This window comes from Eucalyptus grandis, chromosome 11 (assembly GCF_016545825.1).
Source record: "Eucalyptus grandis isolate ANBG69807.140 chromosome 11, ASM1654582v1, whole genome shotgun sequence".
Taxonomy (NCBI): domain Eukaryota; kingdom Viridiplantae; phylum Streptophyta; class Magnoliopsida; order Myrtales; family Myrtaceae; genus Eucalyptus; species Eucalyptus grandis.
The window spans coordinates 17,202,309-17,221,553 of record NC_052622.1 but is presented as its reverse complement, the minus strand read 5'-3'; the positions used below and the strand labels follow the sequence as shown (position 1 = coordinate 17,221,553).

The following is a 19,245-nucleotide window of genomic DNA, read 5'->3' as shown; positions in this document are numbered from 1 at the left end:
GCTAATAGGTTACGCCAAAAACTAGTGGTCGATCATTTTCTTTTACTAGAGTTGTTGAAGCAAATACATTTCCCAACAATCATTCTTTACGTATGGACTTGTTTAGGTACTAACGGTAAGTACTACTTACTCTTATCCAAATCACATTTCAGAAATTATTATTAGGTCATTTTAAAACCATCAACTAGTTTAATAATTTACTATTTCGGAATTACTCATTTTTGTCGAATTTATCAGCTCTCCCGTGAAGTTAGCAGGTCTTTTTTCTTACCTATCATAGTTTTTCCCATCACTAATAAGAAACGAAAAAGGAGCACTTTGAACCGCACGGAATCACAATCCCAAATTGATCCTACGGTGGAGAAGTGGGCTCCCGCTTAAAACCTCGCAAAAACCCCTCAACGGAAAAACCTCCATATGACTCGCCCCGACCGCTCGACTCGAAACCCGACCCGTCCATGTCGCTCGTCAGGCACCGCCTCGCCTCCCTCGCTCGCCCCTTCTCCTCCTCCGCCGCCAAGCTCCCCTCCTCCACCACCACCACCACCACCTCGACGGCGACGCCGCCGCCGCCGCCGCCGCGGTCCAGCTCCTCTCATGGGGCCGCGGCGCCTCCGGCCAGCTCGGCGGCGGCGGCATCGAGCAGGTCCGGATGTATCCAGCTCCCGTCGCCGGCCTCATTCTCCCTCCTTCCTTCGCCCTCTCTCCCATCCCCGGCAGCCTCCAAGGCTCTGGCCGCGCCGACTCGCCGCCGGCCTCCGATCCCGCCATTGAGGTCGGCATATCGTGCGGACTGTTTCATTCCTCGTTGGTGGTCGACGGTAAGCTGTGGATATGGGGAAAGGGCGACGGCGGACGCCTAGGCCTCGGTCATGAGGACTCGGTCTTCGTGCCGACTTTGAATCCTAACTTGGACGGCGTCCGGTGCATTGCTCTCGGCGGTCTTCACTCGGTCGCGCTCGATTCGCTCGGTCGGGTCTTCACTTGGTGCGTCGCTTCTCTCTCTCTCTCTTTTGAAGTGATTGGGAGTGAAATCTTTGTGGCTATGGTTGTTCTTCCTGCTAATTTGATCGGGATGTCGGTTCTGATGGACTTGAGCGTCCTGGGCATTCTGAAGTGTGCAGGGGTTATGGTGGTTTCGGAGCGCTCGGGCATTCTGTGTATCATAGAGAGCTCTTGCCGAGATTGGTGGAGGGGTCCTGGGATGGGAGGATTTGCCATATTGCGACTAGTGGCACCCATACTGCTGCTATCACGGAAGCAGGTAAAGCAAAATGTATTGCTTTATTGTTTTATGACTTAGCTGCTGGTGTTTAATCCTGAGAATGCATGCTTAGTTGGAAGGTCGGTGCCTTTTCACATCTGAGGGTGTCGCGCATTATTAAAATTTGCATCAATCAATTCACTGTGTGAACTAAGAAATCATTTAGAATCATGACGTGTTTGTTGGCTTCCAAATCATCTCTTTGATCTGTAGTGCTGGTGATGATCCCTGTGTCATGTTGCTGCCTGGATCTGATCTGGTCGTAATAATGGTAATGCAAAGTTTGCTATGAGTGAAGAATGCACCAGGGGACGTGAGGGAGATAGGTAAATGGGTAACTGTAAGCCAGAAGTTTTCAGTCAAAATCTTGAATTGGATTACTAGGAAATCTAGACATTAACTTGTTTAGTTTTTCTTGATAAGGTGAATGAATCTTTATTTTCTGTGGTAAATTTTTGGCATGCCGTGACACAATTAAGAATAAAGCTAATTGTGGTGTATATATGTCTGGTTATGAAGTTATTATGTCTCTGATGTCGTTGCTCTTCACTATATATATAGGTGAGCTGTATACCTGGGGTCGAGAAGAAGGAGATGGTAGATTAGGCCTTGGTCCTGGTCGGGGACCAGATCAGGCAGGAGGCCTCAGTGTTCCTTGCAAAGTAAAGGCTCTACCTGTAACCGTGTCATCTGTTTCTTGTGGTGGTTTTTTCACCACGGCATTAACTAAGGATGGTCAAGTTTGGAACTGGGGAGGTTCGGAAGTTTATTTTTTATTTTTTTGTATTGTTTTTAGTTATTTGATTTTGCATTAGGTGCTTTGGCTGTCACAATTAGTGAAGTGTTTAATGAGTTTGTTGTTATGTTTTTGCTATATGCTTGAGTGGTGATCGAAACAAGGTAGTCAAAGTTGCAACTACTGATGATTGTTTAGGTGGTTTAAAGCACATCATGCACAAAAATTTGGGCCGCATGGGGAAGAACTTTCTTGGTTTTTCTCCAACAGAGTAGGTGCCTCCGGGATATGGAATGGGCCTCAGCGCTAGCTATGATTTCTCTTTTTTATTTTTTATTTGTATTTGTATTTTTTTATTTTTTATAAACTCTGAATATTTAAAAATTAAGTAAGTCAGACAGACCAACCACAAAATGACACGCGGCGAGCTTTGGTGCAAGCATGGGCCTCTCTCTTGGTATTCTGCATTAATGTTTTTAAAGATGTGAATAGCAAACATGCAAAGAATATGATCTTTCATTTTTTCTCTTCTATTTATGCCAGTTCATAGAAAAGATTATCTGAAGTGGTATTTATTTAGAGAATTGGTCCGTGTGCACTATTTTAAGATTACAAGTGTTTGAGGGTAGGAAGTAAACTACATTCTGGACTCTCGGTAACTAGTTCTCTCTCCTAGCATAATAATCTATTATCATGCCTTAAGAATGTAAGAAAGATAACCTAGTGAGAAAATACATTGTAGTGCATCTCTAGATAGATGCTCAGCCACTTTGAAATTGCTAAACACCAGTATTTTGTTCAAGTCTTATGGATACTTTGCATTGAGGGTTGGAGGGTCCTGCACTCGATGAGAAGGGTATACTCATTTCTTTTCTCAAAGATTCTTGAGAAATGGAAGCAAGACGGAAGAATGAAAAAATGAACATATTTAACACGTGAGAACTTTAAATTAATGTAGCTTACAAGGACTAAGACAGAAGAATAATGCAAGGCCAGAGCCGTTGATTATAAGTCAACAAGTCATGGTCGAGTGATTGTAGTTCTTACACTTACTTAGCTAAGACCGTCATTGAGGCAGTTCATGGTAGAGGGATTTTTTTGTTTATATGGCATTATGGGGGTAGTGGAACTCACTATACATTAATGGAGTGTTCGAGTTACTGCCATACTGGGCCTTTATTGTTCTTTATTTGGGGGTTTGCAACAGAAAAGACAAATTTCTAAAATTATTAAAGGGACTAAATTTTGTAAGATAAGTGGCCATTCTAATAGTTTCAGCAAGGTAACTTGCATCCCAAAATGTTCTACTCATTTTCCATAACAATAAGTAGATGGATTCTCAAGTTTCTCTTGTAAGAAGTTCATTTTTTACAGGGGAAACACAATCTCAACATGGATAGATGAGTTTCTGCCTTGTTCATCATTATTCCGATTCTTCATTGCAAATGGTTTTCTGATGATTGTTTTTTCTTCTGCCTTCCATATGAACTATTAAGTATCGATACCTTGCAAGGGATTGATTTTTAAGCACGTCATTATGAGTAAGTTGACCTTGTCCTTCCTCGTTATACTGATGGAGTGTTCTTTGTGTTCTGTAGCTAACTCAAATTATGAACTTGGAAGGGGTAACAAAGTTGGTGGCTGGGAACCAAAACCCATCCCAAGCCTTGAACATGTTTGCATCATCCAGATAGCCAGTGGTGGATATCATTCTCTTGCCTTAACTGGTAGACATTTGAAGAATTTCTTTATGGAAATAAGTCTTTGCCTTCTTTTCTCTGATTCTGATGGATATTCATGGTACATTGTATAAGATGATGGAAAGGTGCTCTCCTGGGGTCATGGTGGACATGGTCAGTTGGGCCATTCTTCTATCCAGAGTCAGAAAGTTCCTACAGTGGTCGACGCATTGGCTAACGAGCATGTCATCTTTATTGCTTGTGAAGGTTCAACTTCAGCAGCTATAACTGGTAAGAAGTGAGAAATGCATAAAGTCTGGTGAATTTATCTTTGTCCTTCATGGGAAGCAGCATTTTGGTGTATCAAATAGTAAATATTCCTTCTGGGGCATTTGTAAGCAAGAGTTTTAATTTTGTAAGGATATTGTCTAAAGTCAACTCCTGAAAGTGTTTGAAATACCTTATTTATTAAGGCTTGGCCTAGAATTACCTCTGTGGAAGATTACAGGATGAACATCACCTGCTTATGATAAGGAATTCAGGGGCAAAAATTCCAGACTAAGAACAAATTATCTGTGGCCGTCCAGTTCAGAGTGTTTTGAAATACTTCAAAAATTTTGTTAACGAGGAAGGTCATCAGGTTTCATGGCAAACCTAAGGGCAGGTTAGGTAGTTGTGATTATTGGTTGATTATTGGTCTCCTAGGTACAGTGGCAAATACGGACCGAAATTTTGTATATAATGCTAGAATTAGAACTAATGTTGAGTTGATAGATTCGGTTACTCTAGATATGGAGACTTTGATAGTGCTCGTGCATCATTTGTGATAAACCTAAGTTTTATGATATAATTGAGATGTTTGAGTACCTTATCATCCTTCTCTTCATAGCAGTGTGCAGTTTTCCTGCGTCAGTGAAGCTTTTGCCCAATTGGCCAATTTTATAGGATCACTTCTGTAGAATGAGATGAAATCGGGTAGATGAGTCCATCATTGAGTTAAAAAGTTAGCACTGGCAGAGGGAAGTATCATCTCAAAATAGCACAAAATAATGATAGAATAGTCTTGGGACCAACATCCTCAATTCCCTGGACATTTGTAAATTTATGCTCGACTCTCTGACATTAGGGTTCCTTCAAGGGTTGCCCTTGCAGTAGTTTTTGTGCACTTTGGCTTGATTAGATTGGTCAATCTTTTTGCGTCAGGCCTTGAATTTCTTAGTTTGTTTTAAAGGAGGTAGCTTTAAATATTTTGTTGTAAATTGTTGATGGTAGAAAGAGTAATTAATTACTTTCTCTTTTGTCTTCAACAGATGAAGGGAAATTATACATGTGGGGAAATTCTAAAGATTATCAACTTGGAGTTCCTGGGTTGCCAGATGTGCATCCTACTCCTGTTGAAGTGAAGTTCTTGAGCGAAGATGATGGTCTGGGACCATATAACGTGTTATCCATTGCAATTGGTGCTTCTCATGCAATGTGTTTGGTTTCCAGGTCAGGTTTTGATACATCTTTCTCGAAAAGTAACCAAGCGGGTACTGACTGGCAGAACGGGAAGAATAATCAGATAAATTCTTAAAGTGATGAGGTGACAAACTTTTGATCACACATCATGTACTGTTGTCTGATGGGTGGAAGAGCTTGTGAACTTATTGCAGCGAGAAAGTTTGAAGGTAGCTTGAAGTTTCCGTCTTCCCAATGCAATTATGGTGTGGTGGAGGTAGACTTGAGAAAGCAAGCCTGTCTCTCTGTAAGAGAGTCACCATTACGCCAAGCTCGTGATTCTAGAATGTCCTTGGAAATTAGTTGAGCCAGATTCGGATGCAGGGTTTTGTTTGAAAACAAGAGGAACTGAGAAGAGTCGTCGTAGTCAAATGCTTATATTATGATGCTTGATTTCTAAGACCATGTAACCTTATAGAGAGAGGAACGCAACCTTTTTTACGGATGCTGACATTGCCACGCGTTGTCAAGGGGATTGCTTCCAGATCTCAAGCTCATCATCTTCATCCTCATTGTCGAATGTTGCGCATTGCCGAATAGTTAATTTCAAAGAGTATTTTTCCCTTCAAATCTGTCAATCAAGCCTATTGCTTTTGCTTTGATGGCTTTCATTTACCAAACAGGTTTTAGCTTTCTTGTGAGCGGTGGTAAATGTCGGTGTAACCGTCAAACCATATGTTATTCGAACTTTCTCCTCGTCCTCCTCCTCCTAATAGTATATACCCTGAGAAGGTCGACTTCTGGTAATGTGAAGTAGCCAGTTCGAAGCTCAGACACAAGTGAGTTGATGGTCTGATAAGCGTCGAAGTGGAGCCAAAAACAGGGTTGGAATCGACTTTGCTGGAAACCGATTCGATCGTCAAGTTCCGAAAGAGACGTTGCGGGATTCATGGAAGATAGCCATCACAACAGGGCGAGGAGGAGGACAAGACGTTGAAGAGTACTTGTAGGGACAACGGTCGTTCATATAGCTCCAGGTTATGCTACAAAACTCAACAGCTCAAGCCCCCCCGTCCGCTCGTGAATACAAAGAAAAGGGCCGAAGCATAGCATGTGCCAGTGCGCTAGAGAGAGAGAGAGAGAGAGAGCACACGCGTGGGGACGAAAGGAGCACTCGGTCTGTGTCTTTCTCTTCACCCCGTCGGACCACCACCACTTTGGTCGGTAGCACGACTCGCAGGCCACCATTCACTTTTTCATGCGTGACCCCTTTCTTGGGGGGTGAACAAATAATTATTATGGTTCTTCTCTTTGTTTTGTCAATCATGCGTTCGGGCCTTCCCTCATTTACTAAGACTAATAATGGCAGAGGCACCTTTTCTCTTTTCTGGTTCACAGTCCTCACGCTTCATTTACTCCCCTTCGCACGGCCTTGTCCAAGGTTGGAAGAATCAAAGAATTGGATGACGCAATCAACGCATGCCCAGCAGCGTCTTTCGACGACCTGTTTTTGTGCTTTAGAGAGCTTCACTCGGTATATCCTAAAATTCATCTCTTCAACGTCGCAATCTCGAAATCACGCGCGTAATTCAGTAGTCAGCGTCTCGCCTCCGTCCCGAGCGGGATCCATATCCGCCTTCCCTTTACATTCCCATTCCAAGTTTCTCGTATTTCAGATTACATCCTCTGAAATTTTAACCCCCCACCTCCTTTATCCGTGGATATTTTTGCTTGGAAACAAAATAATTTGGCCGGAAAAATATGTGATCATGAAATCCGTGAGCTGTGTCCGGAACGTTGCAAGGCAATTTGACCTCGAGACGAAACGAAGGAAGCGACAAATGACGCGAAAGAACCGGGGCTCATGCAAATGCCCCCCTTCACCACCACCTTTTTTTCATTGATGCCGTATCAAATTCATCACACCCGTCACTTCCTTTTTGTCTATTAACATACACTAACAAAATTAAAGGAAAAAAAAAAAGCCCTTAAAAAAGAAAAATCAAAGCAAGTTACAACCTCTTTGAGTTAAAAAAAAAGAAGGAAATGGAAAAAAAAAACAAAATGAGTTAACCAAAGTATCCCCCCAATCTACAGGTTAATGTGTATTGGAAACCTCGTATGATCACCTTGATAACGGCGTGTCGCGTTCCCGCCGACCATTGCCATCAATCTCGAGGGCCTGCTCCGCCGCGGCTGAACGCCGAGCACTGCGAGGCGGGCCGCGACGGCTGCGTCCCGGCGCTGGCGGGGCAGCCCTCGAGCCCCATGGGCAGCGCCATGCAGTTGTACGACAGGCACACCGCCGCGGCGTCCGGCACCGCCATGCCGCGGTCCCACGGGAACCCGGACAGGTAGTTGTGCTGCAGGTACAGCGTCCGGGTGCGGCCCTCGGACACGCTCTTGGCGTACTCCTCCGGGACGCTCCCCGTCAGGCGGTTGTTGTTCAGGTACAGGCTCTCGACCCCGGCGAGGACCGCCGACAGCTCCCCCGTCAGGGCGTTGTGGCTGAGGTCGACGACCGATCCGGGGCCGTAGGCGGCGGCGGCGGCGGAGGAGGCGGGGGGGACCCCACCGGACAGATTGTTCCGTTGCAAGAGCATTGATTGGAGGGTCGGGGCGGAGAAGAGGGAGGGCGGGATGGGCCCACCGAAACGGTTCATGCTCAGGTCGAGGTACACTAACTCCGAGAGCGATGCTATGCCGTTGAGCGGGCCCCACATGGCGTTGCCGCTTAGCGAAAGGTACCGGAGCGTGGGCGGCAGCGCGGGGACCGGGCCGAAGAGCAGGTTCTGCCGCAGGTCCAGGTGGAGGAGCGCCGCCGCGACTGGCGGCACCCGGCCGGAGAGTCGGTTCGACGCCAGGATCAGGACCTTGAGACCCGGCACCGATGGGAGGCCCGGCGGGATGGCGCCGGTCAGCAGGTTGCCGCTCAGGTCGAGGGTGTGGAGCCACGGGAGGGCGGCGAGGGTGGCCGGGATCGGGCCGGTGAGGCGGTTGTTGGTGAGGGAGAGGACGCGGAGCCCCGGGAGGCGGCCGAGCTGCGGGGGGATGGGGCCGGTGACGATGCCCGGGGAGAGGATCAGCTGGGTGAGGTCGGAGAGGAGGGCGAGGGACGGGGAGAGGGAGCCGGCGAGGCCCGGGGAGCCGGAGAGGCCGCCGGCGCCGAGGGAGAGGACGGAGACGCGGCCGGAGGGGGAGCAGGTGAGGCCGGCGAAGGAGGAGCAGGGGTCCGGGGGGGCGGCGGGGTCCCAGGTGGAGAAGAAGGCGGCGCCGGGGAGGTCGGTGAGGCTGTCCTTGACGGAGAGGAGGGCGGCGAGGTCGGCGGCGGTGATGCGCTGCTGGAGGGACGGCGGCGGGCGGGCGAGGAGGAGGGCGGCGAGGAGGAGGAGCGCCGCCAGGGCGGAGGGGCGTCCGGCCATTGGCAAATGCGGGCGGGCTGGGGTGGGGGAAGTGAAGTGAGGTGAGAGTACGAAGATGTAGCAGCAGAGGTTGTCAGTTGTACATGGATTCTGGTTGGGGGCTACTTCCAGATCGGTTTTTATTTTATTTATTCATTTTATTCATTTTTTTTTTTTTTATTTTGTTTTGTTTCGTCGATTGTTTGTTTGTAGAAAAAAATGAAAAATGGGCAGAGAGAAAGGAGAGAGGCAGAGGGAGGAGAAAAACGGTCGGTTGGAGGAGCACAGTGCCCTGTCTATTACATTCAATTTTAGCCTAGTGTCATTTCAGAAAATATATAAATATTAATTTTAATTTTAATTTTAATTTTAATCTATATGAACTAAAGATGGACAATGTGATGGATGGATGAATTTTCTATATTCGATTTTGGCCGAGTGTGTCATACAAGAAAATATATAAATTTTAATTTTAATTTTAATCTTTATGAACTAAAGATCGGACACCATGATGCATGTATGAATCTTTATGTTTAATTTTTGCCGAGTGTCATTTCGGGAAATATATAAGATTTAATTTTAATTTTAATCTATGTGAACTAAAGATCGGACACTATGATGGATAGATGAATTAATTTTCAAGTGGGATCCTTTGTTTTTAGCTCTGGAGACGACGCTTCTTGTGACGAGAGATTCCACGTGTCCAATGGCGAGACGCCACGTAAGAGGGCGGTGGGGATTCAGACAAAGACAAAAAAAGTTCAAACTGGGTGTAACGAGAGGACGAACGCAGCGAGACTTCGGTTGGAATTGCGACTCCACTTTTCATGATACCGAATAGAAAAGTGGGGACCATACTAAGTTTGACCCCCGTGAAAAAGGCCATATTTATGTTACTACTATTAATTACCAACGGCCAAATTCATAGATTTAGGCGTTTCTATCCTAACGCTCCAACAAAGGAAAATAAAATAAGACAGATACTTTGAATTTTAGCGAATATCTTTAGATCGGTCTATGCTGAATCAAGTCACGATATTTAATTCAAAATATTTATGCTTTTGAATTGAAATAGCAATCGTTGGAAACAGATGTGATAGATACAATAGATGGATTAGACTTATAAATCAAGCTAAATATCCTTATCACGGGAAACCAACTGATTTCAATTAGATTGAGTTTTGGGAATGTACAAGAACTGCCTTTTTGTCTATTTCGTATGCAAAAGATGCACCCAACGAGAAAAAAAAAACAGAGAAAGAGGTCCCCAAGCAACACTAGTTGGGCCATCAGCCACATATAACATGGGATATTCGAACATTATGGTACAGTGGATTTCCATCCACGGAGGCATGCAAGTTTTCTCCAAACCATTTTCATCGAAACAAACGAATAAATGTTTTTCGTTCGTAAACTTTTTATTTAGCTTATCATACATATAATGTCCCATTATATAAAATCGCACGAATAGCCCCTCGCCATCAACCATAAACCTTATTCAATTGCCCCAAAAAGTCAATACAAGTTGCTGAACAACTAATCAACAAAAATTAAAACCTTTTGGGGACTGGACTACACCACCCTACGACGCACGTGGACCTCCATTAGCGAATCGGATAGCTGGTTCGACCATTGAAAACTCAATTTAACATCCATCGCTGCTCTGCAGACTTCTCTTTTAGTTATTATTGCTCGTCAAATTATGTCATCTCCTTCGGCGGCCAGTAATGGCGGTCATGAGACGAATTCTAGAGAGAGAGAGAGAGGCAGGGAGATGCATAGCTGGGCAGCGATCTGGAAAGAACACAGCCAAATTATTAGTGCTGATTAGGCTCTAATCTTATATGATAATCACTTCAGTCAGTCCTTAATTAGTATTCTGTTTTCTTTTAAAAAGAAATTTCTGTGCAGTTCCTGCAATGTGCAGGAGGCCTTTTAATATGCTCCCAAACAAATGTGGAATCTTTCGTTCAAAAATAATTAAGTTTAAAAAATTCAATTATCAAATTAAGTCACCGTATCCCGCTCACTTCAGTCTTGAATTTTCTTTTTCTGGCATGATGGTACAAAATATATACATAAATAATCTTAATAAAAGAAAAACCCATTTTTGGAGGGCTAATTTAATACCTTGATTTGTGGGGCCCACCTATATCTTTTTGGAAAAAAAGGGAAAAAAAATAAAATAAGGGGTTCTTGAGAAACTTGACTCAAAATTAATCATAAAGATTTCATTAACATATCATTAAAAAATTTAAAACTGAATTGAAAAAACTAAAAATTTGGGATTGAATTGATTGCCGTATAATCGTCTTATTATAATAATATTGAAATTCTTGATTTTTCTAATAACGTAATTAATAAAGGATGAAATTAAAATGTCATTGTCAAACGGATTATGACGAAAGAAATAAATGAGATGCTTGTCCTCTTTTTTCTCCCTAGAAATTGGAAAACGTGAGCGAATCTCGCTGTCTGAATTGTGGTTGGGCTTCAATTAATTGGAATTGAATTGAATTTAATTGGGCTTCAATCAAGATTGTATGAATTGTGATTTGATTCAACTCATCTAATAATTTACGACAGCAAGTTGTCATATCAGTTTCTGCTCTTAGACACTTCGCACTTATTCGTGCAATGTTAGCTCTGTCTTCATCTTAATCCCCATCCGGCCCCCCACAAACAACCCCCTCCCTCTCGCCTCTTCCAAAAAAGAGAAGAAGATAATCCAGGTCCCGCATTTCAAAAAATGAGAAAAGAAATTTCCATAATATCAATAAAATTCGAACTCCTAATTCTTACTTGTTTACCGTCGAAAGTCGCGGCACGACTTTCTATCTTTTTGGGTTAAATGCATTCATGTCATAATTACTTGAGACTATATTTTATGTCATAACCCCTAACAAATCCTCCGAGGACTTAGGAGAAAACTGGGGCATAATTAGGAAGTTTTTAGCAGATTTTCAAAACATGCAGGAGCTCTTAGGGAGAAATTAGTAGATTTCAAAATCTCGCTTCATTTTCTTTTCATATCTACCTTCCCAAATAAACATCGTTTAGGGGACCCATTTAGGTTGATTTTCCATATTGGATGCATGCCACAAACTAATCATCTTGTAATGTGTATTTCCACCTCGACAATTCAACGTGACATAATATAAAAGCTCAAAGAGGGTAGATTTGTCTTTTCGCAATAAAAAAATGCCATAAGTAAAAAGAAATGAGAAAGATAGAGAAGCTCATTTCAAGAACTAGTATGTTTTATTATTATTATTATTATTTTTTATTATTATTATTATTATTATTATTATTATTATTTTTTTTTCTTTTTCCCCCCTTTTGGAATAATCTGTCCTCTCTCGGGATGAGCCCTGACAAAAAAAGCTTCAATGATATGCACGTTCAGCGTGGATCACACCGGCAAGACTACACATGGACCTTGGACTATTCAATTAATAATTTAATTACTTTTGAGGACTTGTCTGCATAATTTTGTTAAAGTGAACGCCCAAATTAAAAAAGAAAAAGAAATCGATTTGAACCCATACAAGCACATGCGATGCCAAAATGAGGATCAATGCGTATAATGTGCAAAACTCGCGACCCAAAAGCCGAGACAGGAAACTTCGTGACGTTGCCGCCACCAGCCGACAGCACCAAAGGGCACATCGGTTCCCGCGCAAAGAAGGGACAAAACCTAGTTTAATTAAGATGGTTACAAACAAAACTCGTGAAGTAAAGAGCACAAGCAACACTCAGCTAGTAGATCTCAAAATCTTAGGATGTTACGCAATAATTACTTGCCAAATCTTATAATATTATCTAATAAATTCGTCTCATTAAATGTAATTTTCAAACATGTGATATAAAGTGGTGACGCTTGACTAAATAAGTGACGTTATATTAAGACGTCACACGATAGGAGCATTTCATACACTACGATTTCAATCTAACGTCGTTCCATCGTACTTTTCAAATTTGTCTATGGAATTGCTTGCCATTCCAAAACTCTAATTCGAAAGATTTGTGTTATCATTACAACAAAAATCAAATCAAATCAAAGTGGAATCTCGAATAGCCATCATCATTCCGGAGTAAGTGACAATGTCATAGATCAATTTTTAACCCATATTTGATGAGTTGAATTGTTATATATGTTAGTTATATTTAGTAAATGGGTCATAAATGTGTTTAGAGTAGTAAAATTCAAAATAATATGGGTGTAATATGAGTTCATAATTGACTTACACCTAGCAAACCTTTATAGCTCTCTCTTCACTTTTTGTTGCTCTCACTTGATCTCGAGATCGTTCACTCAATGCTCTTACCTCAACTTGGGCATTATTTTTTTCTAAATTTGGTTAAATATATAATATAAGTCGAGTCGAGTATATATTGAGTATAACTCAAATTGAGCATGAATCACTAGATTTGTATTGTATGGAAAAAATTCAAAAACAGGTTAAAGTGGTTAATTTGGGTTAGAAAATATTTTATCTAATCCAATCTATTCTATTGACAAATCTAGTGACGGCTAACGCTTATTCTTGGGCCTGATCTAATAAGGGATCCAAGGTTTCTCAATGCAAACGTTCCCGATTTGATCCATATGCTATTGATGAATTGGGCCTTTTGGGATTGGATGTATTATTTATTGTTCTTTCTTGTGCATGACAAGGAGGAAGGGTCTGTTCTCAAAGACGGACTGCTCGTGGCTAGTCTTGCCAATCCCCTCATATACCATGCAAACTAGGAGAATGCCTCTCTCGATGTGTGTGAGGAGCTAGATAGGCAGAGTCAAGCTTTTATATGGGGGGAGTCAGAGGGAAAGATGAAGGCGCGCCTAATAAGTTGGGCTGAGATTTTAAAACTGAAGGATCAAGGGACCCTAGGCTTTCGAAAAAGGGCTGAAATGAATAAAGCCCCTTTGGTGGGCTAGAGATTCTTCATGGAAAAGGGTAGATTATGGACGATAGTGCTGCTGCTACATGAAAAATATCCCATGCCTAGCCGAGGTGTGCAACTGGAGAAATCTACTTAGGGAGCTTCTTATGTTTGGAAGGGAATAGTGAACAGCTGAAACGAGGTGAATGAAGCGGTGAGTTGGGTGGTAGGGAATGGCAAGGTGGCGAGATTTTGGATGCAGATATAGGCGAGGCCTTTCGCCTTTAGCTAATCTCGAATGTTGTTACCCAATTCACTATTCCCATGGCTGGGGGCCTTGGGGCTAGACTAAACCAATCGGGGGCTTACCTTACCGGCCCAAACAGAGCCCATCAGAACTCGCCAATCTCAAAGCTCGTGCTGGGTCGTGGGCCGTGTGGCCGAGTCCAATTCAACTCGGTCATGGAACTTCACAGATCGCACATAAGATAGAAATGATTTTGGCCCTTCAAAGATATCAAAACATACTCTGATTTGGTGGGTTTTTTCTAAGACCCGTCCTCTCCTCTCCTCGACTCCCGATTCCAAACGCTAGAGCCGGACCATTCAGACTTGCTCGCAGCTTACCCCCGGCTAGGTTGAACTATCGAAGTTATGATAAGTTAGAGATGCCACGTAAGAGGGTGGTGGCACTATTTTCTCCATAAAAAGACAACTTAAGTAACATGACAAAAGTTCATGAGTTCTTACGTCAGAATTATAAGTCATCTCTCATCTCCTCTCCTCTAAACCCAAAATACCCATTTATCTCATTCCTACAAAAAAGCTGCTATCCAAGTTAGAGATGCATTGTTGGGAGGGGAGGGCGAAAGCAGCGAGACCCGAGCGACTCCGCTTTCACGTGTCCAATGGGGAGATGCCACGTAAGAGGGTGGTGGCACTATTTTCTCCATAAAAAGACAACTTAAGTAACATGACAAGAGTTCATGAGTTCTTAGTCAGAATTATAAGTCATCTCTCATCTCCTCTCCTCTAAACCCAAAATACCCATTTATCTCATTCCTACAAAAAAGCTGCTATCCAAGTTAGAGATGCATTGTTGGGAGGGGAGGGCGAAAGCAGCGAGACCCGAGCGATTCCGCTTTTCACGTGTCCAATGGGGAGATGCCACGTAAGAGGGTGGTGGCACTATTTTCTCCATAAAAAGACAACTTAAGTAACATGACAAGAGTTCATGAGTTCTTAGTCAGAATTATAAGTCATCTCTCATCTCCTCTCCTCTAAACCCAAAATACCCATTTATCTCATTCCTACAAAAAAGCTGCTATCCAAGTTAGAGATGCATTGTTGGGAGGGGAGGGCGAAAGCAGCGAGACCCGAGCGACTCCGCTTTTCACGTGTCCAATGGGGAGATGCCACGTAAGAGGGTGGTGGCACCATTTTCTCTATAAAAAGACAGACAACTTAAGTAACATGACGAGTTCATGAGTTCTTACGTGAATAAGTCATCTCTCATCTCCTTCCTACAAAAAAGCTGCTATCCGAGGTATCTTTTGAAATGATCTTTGCTAGTTTTTTTCTTCATTCATCTTTTTTTTTTTGGGGTCTTGTAGCTTTAATGATTTCTCTTTTGGATCGGGATGGGTTCAGATGAACTCTCTTATTCATTTCTGAGATTTCTCTCCTCTTTTCCAGAGATATGGGTCCTTCACCAAAAAAATATATATATACGGATATGGGTCTCTCTTTCGAATGGGCTGTTGACTGCATTAACCTCATAATGCAAGTCGAGGTTTTCACTGCGGGGATGTGGATAAAATTTTGGGATCAATTTCTTGAACAGAACCTCAACATGTCCTCTACAGGCGAAGACAAACGCTTTGAGGTTGGTGATACTCGTCTTTTTGTTTCTGTACCTCTGTTCATCATTGCTGAAGAGTAGAGCTGCTGTTGAATATATGAAATGAATTTTCATTTCCATGCACAATGATGAGGTCTAGTTATTCATTTTTCAGAAGTAGGTTTATAGATATAATTGTTGATTTTTTCTTCGGCAGGCTTTAAAGGAGGCACTTAGCTTATGGGATCTGCAGTTGGTACCCATCTTTGAAGGGGAGGGGGAACTTTCTCCAAGCATTGTGAATCGTTTCAATGCCATTCTCCACTACTACTCAGATCTGAAGCGAGGTTCTTGCTATAGAAAGGTGAATAGCAAATGGCTGGATGAGAACGGCGAGGTCATTAGTGTGGACCAATGTTGCGGATATTTGCATGGACTGAAAGGACTTCCTGAAGTGAGATTTTATGCTGTGGACGGGGAGCTGAATTTGGACAGGGATGAGATCATGAGAAGAGCTGCACCGTACTCAGAGGGCGTTGAAGTTCAGGAGAAGGCCGCTAGAGATTTGGCTGAAAAATACAGATTAATAAGGAAATACGGATGAGAAAGCTCGAGTAGGATTGAGTACTGGTACTAGACTAGTAGTGGTATGAATGGTATATACGGATGGGATACCAGACATGTGACGGCTCGACTACACAAACTTGTTGATGCGACAATGCACTATTAGTTTTTTACAAGTGTATCATTTTCTCTGTGCTGGTTCTACATTCTTTGTTTTTTTACTATGGCCGCCTAGATTATTAGAACTATCCTCGAAAAGATGATAGAAAAGCAGGCTTACGTGCTCGAGTTTTATTAAGATGCATCAATGGATAACAAGAGAACAACTTGTCGTGTCATATTTGGAGAAAAATTAGAGTGTAACGTCTTCATGTCACTTGAGAGTAACAAAGCTCATATCGCACCAGAAAAGAGCGTAAGAACGAAGTGCAATGTCCTTGATCGCACATCTCGTGAATCTTTCCTTATTGACATCGTACATACACAAATCCTTGTCCCCCAGGCAACGGAGGATGAGCTTGTCGCGTTTCTAAGGGCTTACCACGTAGTAATTGTTGGAGCTTTTTATGTATGGAAGGGAAGAGTGAACAGCTGAAACGAGGTGAATGAAGCGGTGAAGCGGGTGGTAGGGAGTAGCAAGGTGGCGAGATTTTGGATGCAGATATAGGCAAGGCCTTTCGCCTTTAGCTAATCTCGAATGTTGTTACCCAATTCACTATTCCCATGGCTGGGGGCCTTGGGGCTAGACTAAACCAATCGGGGGCTTACCTTACCGGCCCAAACAGAGCCCATCAGAACTCGCCAATCTCAAAGCTCGTGCTGGGTTGTGGGCCGTGTGGCCGAGTCCAATTCAACTCGGTCATGGAACTTCCCAGATCGCACATAAGACAGAAATGATCTTGGCCCTTCAAAGATATCAAAACATACTCTGAATTGGTGGGTTTTTTCTAAGACCGGTCCCCTCCTCGACTCGACTCCCGATTCCAAACGCTAGAGCCGGACCATTCAGACTTGCTTGCAGCTTACCCCCAACTAGGTTGAACTATCGAAGTTATGACAAGTTAGAGATGCTATGTTGGTTTGTTTTTCTGGCAACTTGATAAAGAAGATAATATTAAGCCATGTCCTTCGCGTGTCGAACAAATTTGTATTGATTGAATCTGATTTCTTTTACATGTATAAGCTCCTATCTATAATACAATGAATGGGCAACCAAGGAAAAAGTAAAGACTAATACATAAGATCAAATCTAATCTTAGATTGATTCTCGGGCTGATATAATCGATCAATTATAATTTTGAATTGATCCTCGCATATCATCAACACTCCCCCTTAAGCTAGTGGCTGATATATGTCAAAATGCCTAGTTTGCTTATTAGATATGCATATTATCTTTGATATAATGCCTTGGAAAAAATATTAGCAGGTTGTTCCATGATCCTAATTCCATTTGTCTTGATTACTCTTTCTTGGATCTTTTCTCAAGTGAGGTGACAATTCACTTCAAATGGTTCATTCTCACATAAATTATGGGATTTATTGTGAGCTTGAGTGTTGCATCGTTGTCACAAAACAAATTGGTCAGCCCTTTAACCCGTATAACAAGGTCTAAAAGTAGGCCTCGTATCCAAACTATTTCACAAACAGTCACGGCCATGGCTTGATATTTAGCCTCAACTAATGATAATGATACGATCAATTGCTTCTTCATTTCCCAAGGAAGTAAAGCTTTCCTTGTTTAATACAAAAACCAATGATAAATCTTCGACTTATGAGACATGTGGTATAGTTTGTGTCACAATAAGCTATCATTTTCAAATTTCAATCTCGAGAAACAAATATTCCAAGCCTTGGATATTTCTTCAAGTACCTCATGACCTTCAAGGCCACATTCATGTGAGACTCCTTCGGGTTTTGCATGAATTGACTGAGTGTTTGTACTGTGTAGCATATGTCTAGTCTAGTCAAAGTGAGATATATAAGCTTCCCTATGAGCCTTTGATAGCCGGAGGGATCTTTGAGTAATGGATCATCAATTTCATAAGATGATTCGACATCGTAATCAACCATGGTTAACTCGACATTTTGTTCGATAAGAATGGCAATTTGTTTACATCTTGACAAACTTGCTTCTAATATGATTTCTAGAACAAATTTTTGTTGGCCGAGAGAAATCCCTAATATTTGGGGGTCCCAAATCTTTAATATGAAAGGTAGAGTCTAAGTACTCATAATCTTGAATTGATCGTCACATATCTCCAACATATAGACAATGATGTACTTATAGCACATATAAGACTGCATTGTTTCATGGAAGATAACTTTTTGGAAAAAGTTTTATAAATTTTTCGGCATTTGATCCATAGAAAATAAACTAGTCAATGAAAAAAACACTTTCAAAAGTAGAGAAAATGATTTCCTCTTTTAATCATTTTCCCTCCTCTTTCTTTCACCTAGAGCAAACATGTTCTTCTTGAACTTTTTAATAATTTTTATTTTATGTTTTTTTTTTTTTTTTGCCTTTCTTATTCTTTGGCTGGTTGTTGATTGCTAACCATAGCAATGGTCAACAACCATGGCAACTAGTCACAAGCGAGGCATGAGGTTGCACGAGGCCAATGAGGCTTGACTCGCTGGAGTTGCCAAGGTGAAGCCTTACTCGAGGATGGCTCAGCTCAACTCACTAGAATCTAACAAGCTCATGCTCATTGATTTGGTGAGACCTTGGGTCTTGCTTACCTATGGTGAGCTTGACCTTGTCGAATCTCGCATGAGGCTAGCAAGCTTGAGTCTCGTCGGCCTTGGGCCAGCTCTTCCCTCACCCGTGGTCGGTCGCTAGCCATTATTGTGGTCGGCGATTGGTCAAGAAAGAAAGAAAAAGGAAAAAATAATTTAAAAATTTAAATACTTTGGTAATTTTCCTTAGAAAAAATCAAGTTAGATTTTTATACCAAACAACAAAAATTATTTTCTAATTTATTTTCAGGTTTTAGTTAAATGTCGAAAAATATTATCATTTTTTTTTTTGTAAAATGATTTCCTGAAAAATATTTTTAGACATGTCACAATTTTTGGTTTCTAACTTTCGAATTTAACTATGGTTTCTTACGTTCAAGATTTTACTCTTATTGATATCTATTGTCTAGAATCTCACGAATATTCATGCCAAATTTGTTCCTTTATTTTCAACTGAATATTGTTGAAAGATTTTGCATTGAGGCACCATTTCGAATGTCGATATGGAGACCTAATTGATCATTCAACTGAAATAATAGAAGCGCCTATAGGTATTTATTTAGGGAAAAACTTCATGATAAAAGAAAATGCTTTCCGGGAAATTATATACGAAGAAAATATTTTCCCCCTTTCAGATTTGTGAATCCATTTTCCTTAACTCTCAACATGCATATTTTCTTTAACTATAAAAAGTTCATTCA

General features: G+C 42.0%; 2 protein-coding genes across 2 annotated transcripts; one reads left to right on the top strand and one right to left on the bottom strand.

The window, feature by feature from the left end:
* The first annotated feature begins 410 nt into the window (after positions 1-410).
* On the top strand, positions 411-5,663 carry LOC104425175 (RCC1 domain-containing protein RUG3, mitochondrial). Its single transcript, XM_018864591.2, is given in 7 exon segments — positions 411-546; positions 549-987; positions 1,125-1,264; positions 1,826-2,020; positions 3,599-3,727; positions 3,815-3,970; positions 4,990-5,663. Coding segments are annotated over 7 exon segments (1,413 nt in total). The 5' UTR covers positions 411-458; the 3' UTR covers positions 5,256-5,663.
* A 1,308-nt stretch (positions 5,664-6,971) lies between these two features.
* On the bottom strand, positions 6,972-8,635 carry LOC120289532 (leucine-rich repeat receptor-like kinase protein THICK TASSEL DWARF1). Its single transcript, XM_039304578.1, has one exon. The coding sequence runs from the start codon at positions 8,539-8,541 to the stop codon at positions 7,288-7,290; it is 1,254 nt and encodes a 417-aa protein (XP_039160512.1). The 5' UTR covers positions 8,542-8,635; the 3' UTR covers positions 6,972-7,287.
* Between the last annotated feature and the right edge of the window lie 10,610 nt (positions 8,636-19,245).